The 9958-nt window shown below is 36.1% G+C and overlaps 1 protein-coding gene across 1 annotated transcript; it reads right to left on the bottom strand.

The window, feature by feature from the left end:
• Positions 1–1319: 1319 nt before the first annotated feature.
• On the bottom strand, positions 1320–2591 carry LOC132639854 (uncharacterized). Its single transcript, XM_060356249.1, has one exon. It carries the CDS (start codon positions 2589–2591, stop codon positions 1320–1322), a length of 1272 nt encoding a protein of 423 aa, XP_060212232.1.
• Between the last annotated feature and the right edge of the window lie 7367 nt (positions 2592–9958).

Here is a 9958-nt window from a genome sequence, read left to right on the forward strand (position 1 = left end):
CTTCCCTCAGACTGCGAAGCTCCTTCGCCACCTCTTCATCTGCCCTCGTCCTGGCTTCTCTTTCCAACTCTTCATAAGGGTCAACTTCTGGATGCTGCAAGGCCTGTACCTGGGTAGTGAAAGGATGAGCTTCTGCCGCATATTGCGTATTATGGCTAGCAATATGCGCCAGTGGGGTGTGTTGAGCTGCTGGGTAGTTTTGGGTGTGCGGGTTAATTTGAGTAACTGTAGGTTGGGGAATGTAAGGAGTGGTGAAAGGTTGTGCGTTGGTTTGTTGGAAGTTAACTTGATGGAGGTTGGCTTGTTGCTGGTCATTTGGTTGCGAGGTAGTTTGTTGTATGTTGGTTTGTTGCGGGATGGTTTGTTGTTGGACAGTTGGTTGTGGCATGGTTGGTTGTGAGTGGATTTGGGGTGGAACGGCTTGTTGTGGATTCGATTGATGTGAAGTGGATTGCTGTTGGTTAGCTTGTTGGGGGTTGGAAGTACTTGGATGAGTCGTGTAAAGCGCAGGGTTGGTAGGAGAGGGCTGAGGTGCGGGTGAATCGACAGGCGAAAAGGATGGTGGGATTGTGGTGTTCGTTCTGTGTTCCGGATGAGGGGCGTTCAGTGTGATGGATAGGTTGGTGAGATTTCGCAGTCGCTCAATTTCGGTCTGCATATTGGCCATTTGTTGCAACAATTGGGCAATGAGTTCGTCATTTCCCCCTCCTGAAGCCTCAGGTTCCTCTCTTGGAAGAGTGACGAGTCCCAAGCCAGTCTGTTCGGATGCCCCTGAATCATTCATATTGCCGGATGTTCGTGCTTTTGATCTCGTGAAGTATGGATGGTCTGCCAGTTCGCAGTCAACACGAATCAACCTCTGGGGGATAAACAAAAGAAAATAAACCTTCAAAAATGAAGAAAACTACGTTAGTATAGGGCAAATGCTTGCTGTGAAATTAATGCTAAAATTTAGCAGACAATGTTGAAAAGGAGCGCATATTGTGTAGCAAATAAGCACATATTGCGTGACAAACATACATGAAATAGCAAACAAACATATTGCGAACGAGCATATATTGAATAGCAAACAAAGCGTATCGAGAGGAAATCAATGCGTCCTATTATGCAAGGGACCCTTTTGTGCCAAAGGTAGGCCTAGCGCAGATTTCGGGATTATGATAGAGTGATCCAAGCCATTTAATCGTAACCATGCGAGTTTGGATATAAAAGGCCAAGTGCCATTAGATAAAATAAAAGCGAGTACATCCAAAACAAACACGGATACATCAAAAGATAATAAAATACAACAACAATCCACAACCTAGGCCTAAATTTAATCATGCTGGCTGCTGAGCTGAAGATGTTGCTCCATCAACGTTGGACTGTGCTCCGGTATTCCCAAAATATTGCATGATGTTCGTCATTTGATCCCACATCTCGGGAGTGACAACCATGGTTCCCAAGCGAGCGTGTTTTATCCAGATCGTTTTTACTCTGTCTTCAAAACCCGATTCGCTTGCTGGGCTAGGCTCTATGCTACCATAATCTTCGTGCAGCCATGCACGATATTCTGGACTACTTTCTGCTGGTCCAACCCCAATGTCTGTGGGATTGATGTTAACCCATTCGTCGAGGATTAAGCCAACTTTAGGAATTCTAAAGTCATGCCCAAAGAATATTTCGGAGCCGCTCATGTTAGCTTGGAGGGGAATTACTTGATCTATACCAAACTGTCGAAGTACGCGCACCGGGGCGTATGGCTGGAGGCCCTTCAGTCCAATAAGCTTAATGTAATAATTTTCCTTTCCTCTTATGTAAGCCGTGGTACGGGGTAACAAGGGGTATTTCCATTGAATTTGATTGCCAGTGCGGGAAGCTAAGAACCCATACCAATCGCGAGTGCCAACTGGGGATACGAACGCCTTCATCCTTTCGTAAAAACTAGTAATCATATTTGACTCACCTAAGCATATGTCTGCCATATTCGGACGCTGATAAAAGTGTTCCATTGCCCACATCTGAAGGAGAATATTGCAACCCTCAAAGAAACTCGATTTCCCTCGTCTACATTTCCCTAAGGCCCGAAATATTTCTGCTAAAATCATTGGGACCAAAGTGAGTTGTGCACCATCCACCTTTTCAAAAAGCGCTCGAGCCACAGAACAAATGCAGGTACTGATCTTTCCATATTCACGTGGGAATACCAAAATCCCAAGTAAGGCTACCGCGAATACGATAGGTCGTCTAACTTGCCAATGTGCCGGAGTGCATAAAAATTCTTTTCTGAACAACTTGTACCCATCTTGACGCCCATACCTCTCATATAAATAGTCCAGCGATACCCAATTGTTTTCGAAGCACCGACGTTCCTTTGTGTTTTTCACTCCAAAATAGCGGAGAAATTTCTTTCCTGATTGACTGTGCGGGGTAATCTGAACCTTCCCTTGGCATTTTAAATTCGTGAAGTAGCTTATCTCTTCCAATGTAGGTGTGAGCTCAAAATCTTTAAATTTGAAAACTGCTCGGTCAGGGTCCCAAAATTGGAGTAAAGTTCTAACTATATGCTTGTCAGGAGCGATTTGAAGCAGCGAAGGGAGGAACTTCAACATCCTCGTGACCGCCAGTCTACTACCCAAGTCTAGATCTTCCCACCATAACTTCAATTTGCTCGGGACGCCGCGGACCATCTTAATTTTGGGAATCTGCGGGACGAAATCCATCTACAAAAATAAAATAAAAATAAAATACAGACTTTCCCAAACTCGAAGTGTCATGATTAGGCTTGGACCCATCTATCACTATCACGTTACACATAATATGCTTGTTGGTCGTTGGGTTATGCAAACCCGTCGACGATTTGGTAGGTTTTCTAATTGTGGAACCGATACCAAAGATTGACCCACCTAAGGTTTATGCATGCATGACTTAATAAAATTGGTGGCAAAGCTCTATCTTAAGTTTTTCTAAGATTTGGCTTACTAGACACAAGGTTCCCGAGTGGACTACTCGAGTGAGAAGGCTACGCGGTCACCGTTATTCGGACACCCCCGCGCACGCGCCAACTCTCCTAAGATTTGGATTCTACGAAGAAATTTGCGGGTGCGCTAAGCACACCTCGCGTGTACGTGTGATAGTGTGAGATTTCCAAAAGTGGAGGAAATATGAACGGGATGCCAATTTAAGGAAAGCAGTAACATATTATTACATAGAAAATTTCTCATAATAAAGCAAATACTTAAGAGAACACAAAAGAAACAAACAAGGCAACAAATAAAAGCAAGCATAAAGAAAACAACCAAACATCCAACAAATTAATTATCAACCTAAGTTTGTCATGGTTAGAACCTTGTTTATCCCCAGCAGAGTCGCCAAGCTGTTATACCCCATTTTAACCGGGTTAGAGTGGAGTACAACATATTGGGGATTCTTTTCTTGCTTTGTTTTAAAGAGTCGCCACCTAATTGATTTTCACGGTGAATTAGGACACCTAATTATTAACTAAGATAAAGTTAAAACTAAACCTCTGTTAATGGTCTGCTTAACCAGTGTGATTCTAGGTAAGGGTTCTATATCATCCTAAAGGGAAGGGGTTAGGCATCCTTTAGAATCCGTTAAACACGGTTATCCGGCTAAACTTAGGCTAATTACTCAATGTTGGATATAGTATTTAAATTTTAAGAAAAAATAGCTTATGCAGGTGAGACTTGTAAAATATAACAATTTATGCCGTCTTATAAAAAGAACAAATAATAATAATGTTGTTTAAAATGAAACTAGTAATTTGCACAAGAGGGGATTTTAGAATGCTATTTGAAATAAAAGTTTATAAATGTCGTTAAAGTTCTTAAAATAAAATACTAATAAAACCTATAGGAAAGAATATAATTTGTATAAAAGGAGACTTCGAATGCCATAAAATTTATAAATATTATTAAGGCTTTAAATGGAAAGTGTTATTTAGAATGAAATTTGTAGAAAATATAATAATTCGCATAAAAGAAATTGCGAATGACATTTAAAATGAACTTATAACTATTGCAAAGATTTTAAAATAATGATGTTATTTAAAATAAAATTCGCATGAAATGTGTAAGCAAAAGAAAACGCGGATTTTGCGTAAGACTTTAATAAATAATTGAAGCAAACTAAACGATGATGTATTGATTGATTTTGCGTTTTTAGAAGTTCAAAAATCTTTAATTCCTATTTGCATGTTAGTGATGTTTCAAAATTCTCAAGATAATAATATGTGAATCTTTAATTTAGAATATATATATATGGTCACCTCCCTTTTTTTTTTTTTTTTTGCAATTTGATTATTTCAAATAAAAACATGAAGAGAAGAAAATAATTTGTGAGATTGATTGTTAGTTCTATCTTAAGTCGGCTACCCATAGCTAAGGTTAATCCGCTAATTCATCTAAAAGTTCCTCTAGATTGGCAAGGATAAAACAAAATAAAAACGTTAGTCACATAATATATAATCAAACGAGAATGAAAAAAAAAAGAATCAAAATGGGCCCAGCCATTTTGGGGGCTGTTGGGCCTTGGTCGCTGTTGGGCTTCGGCCCAGCAGTTCTATTTTTATTGGGCCGCTGCTGCTGCTGCTGTTGGAATTGGGCCTTGGCCCAGAATATTGATTTTTATTTTTTGCTGTAGTTGATGGCCAGACAGAGAAGGTTTCGTTGGGCTTTTAGCCCAGTACCGAGTATGGGAGAATGTGAGTCCCCTCGGACTCGTATGTGATGTTCATGCGACAAAATAAAAGAAAGGATTAGTATCTAATCTAATCAACGGAAACTATGTAAATATGACTCAAGACAAAGCGATAGATTATGTAGATACAGGTGTATATTTAATGTATATCTCATATATACATATTCATAAGGATGTATGAGAAGGAACAATCTAAAATTAATGCCAGCGAGATAAAGGATTCAGGAATTAGAAACAAGACCAACAAAAAAAACAAGAAGAGAACCAAACCAAATGTAAATTGTGATAGTGCAACGCCCACAGTTGACATAAAGATGCTTAAGACACTCAGAGCTGATCATACACATGTTGCGTTTTTAATTCATTTTTTTCAAGCCTGCTGGGGTATGGAAATCAGGTTCCTATCCTAAGTTATTGACTCATGCTTCTTTTATGCTTTTAGGACTTAAAATTCAGTTTCAAAGAATCATGTAAGCACCATAAGAGGCCAAACTATTCAGGGATAAGCAAAGGCTCATACTGGACACAACAATCATGCACAGAGATATGGGGGATATTCATGCATATACAGAACCTACAGTTCTCTAGAGATATCAAACCACAGAAACTTACAAATATAGATTTAAATTAGAACATACAGATGTAAGTAAACGAAACAGTCCATTAGAGGGTATATATACATATATATGAACTAACCAGGTTGAGGCATTTGACTAACTTCTAGGCCAAGGTAGGACTTTAAAACAAATATCAGTCAATCTAGCAATGTTCAGAACTGGGTGTGTTAGAACTAAATTATCCTTTACTCATTCTATATGAGTGCAAGCAAAATTAAATCAGTTATTCCAGCATTTTTACCATGAGATGTCAATCAGGTAGTTCACAAGCAACATGATAACAAAACTGACTCAGAAAGACCACATTAAGGCTAACCATCCAACTAATTTATATGCAAGATATAGATAAAAACTTCTAAGACTAATATAAGTAAAACAATCATAATATCCACTAACAATAACAGCTTCCAGACTGATCTAGCAGTTAACTAACAAGCATATGAAACACAAGGACACATCTTGACACTGATGAGGCAAGAACACTTCACATTTTTATCCAAAACTAACAACTTACCAACTACATGATTGACATACTAAACAGAGCTACCTAATTAAGCCAGATTCCACAAATAGAAGAATGACTAATGTAAACAGCAAAAGCATGAGTTAAACTAAACTATAAAGGGATAGGGATTATATGTCATACATAAGATACTATTGCAGGCTTACACAATAATCATGTTTAGGCAGCAGAAGATCATACTCCAGTTTCTTATCTATTTAGTCCTAAAATCATTTGAGTACCAACAAACAATCTGAGAGAAAGTATAAAAGTTCACAATATGCTCTTCAGATTTCTATGTTTCAGCTAGGCAGCTATGTGGGACAGGGTGAGATAGGTGGCTTAGTAAGCTGATGAAGTCAAAGCATTGCATGTAGGATACAGAGCAGATAGGAAAGCACCCAGTATGTATATGCAGTGAAGCAAAGAAAGGCATACATGTGAACCAGTTACACCCAGATCAAAATACAAATACAGTTATACCGTATGCAGATGAGCAGATGCTCATTAAAAATGAATTCAGATGAAGCAAGGTGCAGGTAAAGATACAAACATGAAAACATTGAAAACCCAGATTCTTTAAACCAGAGACATTATATTGTATAAGCTAATTTGCAGTTGAATTTAGATCCTTATTAATTATGTTTGGACCTGATGATGTCATTAGAATCCTATATTCATCATGCTTATACATAACCAAATCTAAGCATCTTCACCTGAATGCTCATAAAGATCAACCTAAACGATAGCAGATACGACACAGAGGGCTCAGATCTTGTTTTTGAACTAACATTTAAACATGCGGGGTCACACGGGATTTTAACACATCACGTATCATTACTAGTTAACATAGTCATCCTCGTGCGAACTTATATGAATACATAACTAATAAACCAAGAACTAATTGAACTGAATTAAGACATAGACAAATAGATATTGTTGAACTACCACACTGGAAATTAAACCAAACTAAACATGGACACCCAAATATTTTAACTTCTGCGCCGAGATTAAACTAACTTACCATGGATATTCACAATGCCACTAAACTAAACTAAATTAACCAACCAAGACAAACAGACAACGCATGAACACATAAACACTTATCGAAAGACATGCTCAACCACACAAACGGATTAACACAGAAAACATATAAACAAGTTCATCTAACTTAGCCAAACTAAACGTGCTTTAATCGCAGAATACACGCTAAAACAACACAGAGCAACCAAAAAAAAGAAAGGGCAAAACGCAATGAAAATGAAAGAAGTGGAGAATTACCTTCTTTGGGTGCAGCGAAGTGAGTGTTGACACCCAATTTTGTCCCGCCTCTCCCCCGAAATACCTATTAATACTTCTGGTATTTTGAGAAATTAAAAAATACGCATTTTAATTTTACTATAATTATTAGTCTTTTATTAACACCCACATTTTATTATTCCACTGCAGTTATTATTATTATTATTATTATTATTATCTTTATTATTATTCTTAAATTATCATTTTCATTACTAATTGTCATTAATTATTATTTCTTGTTATTTCCATTATAATCATTATCATTATTATTATTAATTACTAATCATTATTATTAGCGTTATTTGTTATCAATTATTAATCATCATTATCATCGTTATTTTTTATTATTAATTATTATCATTATTTTATCAATCATCGTTATTTATTATTATTATTATTATCATCATTATTATTTATTATTATTATTATCATTATTATTATTACCCCTATTATTGTTATTATTATTAATTTATTATCATTTTTTTTATTATCAATAATTGTTATTTATTGTTATTACTTTTATTATTAATTTACTATCATCTTTATTATTATTATTAATTACTATCATTTTTAATTATCAATATTTGTTATTTACTATTATTATTATATCTATTATTATTTTTATCACCATTATCATCAACCTTATCATTATTACCATTATCATTATTGTTATTAGCAGTATTATTACCGCTATTTATTTGCTGCTATCATTTAGTATTATTGAAACTTGCATTTCTCGACGTTTCTACCAACTTCCGCACACACATCGCATTTATTTCGCACATTTAAATGATAGCGTTTGTTATTAAATATTATTGCACGGTCATTTGCGACATCATATAATTTTACCCGGGTCTTTTACAATTACACATTTTTTCGTACCAGGTGATATTCTGGCACCCTTGGTACATCGTAAATCAAAATAGGACTTTTATTCAAATTTAGAAGCCAAACTATTTCTTGCACTCAGTCCGTATTTTTGACTTACCGGACCCCAAATCAAAGTCCGATTAACTCTTAATATTTTTTTGGACTAGACCATGTTTTTATCTCAATTTTTAGACCAGTACATGTTTTAATTCACTAGTCCATCCTTTTAAAAACCCAGTCTAAAATTGACCCGGTCCACAAATGGACCGGGTCCGATATATTTTTATCAAAATAAGGAAACCCTAAAAAGGGTTCCCTCATTTTTTCCGCCTTCCGCCTCCTCTTCCTCCTTTCTCTCCATCTCTTTCTCTCCCTTTCCCTAATTCTCGCCTCCTCCATCCCTCGCCGCCGCTCCCACTTCCCCCTTTTCCTCCTTCTTCTCCGCTCCCCACTCACCCTTGTCCCCCACTCTTCTCTCTCTCCCGCTCCTCCTTCCCTTTTTCAGTTCAAAAAACAACAAAAAAACAAACCTATAAAGGAGGAGAACAAAAACGGAAAAAAAAAAAAGAGGGGAAAGGGAGTTACACACAAGAACATAGATCAGAAAAACCCAAAAATCCCCTAGAAAATATTAAGTTCGTAGCAGTTGAATATTCTTGATATCGATTTAACATACTAAATCAGTTTTGTTTTAATTTTATTTCGCTCCCCTGGTATTGCATTGAATCTGAGATACGCAAGCTCAGATTCGGTAAGTTCGAGTGTAGATCGGAGACCCGAACCCCACTTCGCTGCACTTGAAGAAGGTCAGTAATCCTCCTTCTCTTTTTGCTTCAGTTCTGTTCTATGTAAATTTACGTGGTTAGATTAGTTTAGTTTAGTTTGGTTCTAACTTGGCACGTTTAGATTGCTGGTTTGTGTTCCTTCAATGTAACGTTCCTTCTTGTCTCAGTATTCTTATTTTTCTTTAGTTCTGTGTTTCAAGTAAATTAGTTTAGTTCCATTTTCGTTTTAGGTGTTTAGATTCCTCTTAAATGTTTATTTCATATGGTGCAGATGTTTAGGTTCCCTTTCAATCCTATTTTCCAGTTCTGTTGTTTTTTTTTTAACTCACATAGGTTAGCTTAGTTTGTTTTCATTTGATTTAGACTGTAATTCTCTTCCTCATTTTAGTTGCCTTTTCAGTTCTGTGTGTTTTAAATCCAATAGTTAGATTAGTTTAAATCTGTCTATTAGGCTACTGGTTGTGTAGTATAATTTTCCCCTCTTAGTTCTTTCATTATTTCCTCTTGATTTTGGTATTTAGCTTAAATCTCAGTTTTTGTTCGTTGCTGGCTAAAAACACGATATGAACTTGGCGTGATTAGATTTCGTGAATAAGTATATTTATTGTCTTTAATCCATGATAAAAAGCAGGTCCTAGTATGGAGATTTCTTACTTTTTTTTTTTTTTTTTTTTACCTGTTGAGTTGCAATAAAGGTATGGAAAAATATGAATTTAGTTTCAGTGGTTTGTTTGCATTTCCCTTAATTCTTGCATTTCATTTAGACTAACTGGTTTGTTTGCATTTCACTGTTTCTCATATCTTCCCTGTGAGACTTGTATGAGTGTGGTTTGTTTTAATCCCCCCATTTATTTTTTGTTTCTATTGCTTTAATGTTTCATTATAGTTATAGTTTTTTTTTTTTTTTCTTTCCAGATTAATTTGTCTCATAAGCTTGTTTTTTTTTAAGTTTCACACACACACACACACACACACACACACACACACATATACATATATATATATATATATATATATATATATTTATAAAGGGGTCTGATTCAGCTTAGTTAAAGTGTTCTGCCCAAAATGTAAATGCTCATGTTTTGTTGTTATCTTCCTGGAAGTATTTCCTTCTTTCTGTTTTTTTTCCTTTTAGATTCCTTTTTTCTAAACAAGCTTGTGTTCAAACAAACTTTCAAACTTGC

The sequence above is a fragment of the Lycium barbarum genome, chromosome 5, assembly GCF_019175385.1.
Source record: "Lycium barbarum isolate Lr01 chromosome 5, ASM1917538v2, whole genome shotgun sequence".
Taxonomy (NCBI): Eukaryota; Viridiplantae; Streptophyta; class Magnoliopsida; order Solanales; family Solanaceae; genus Lycium; species Lycium barbarum.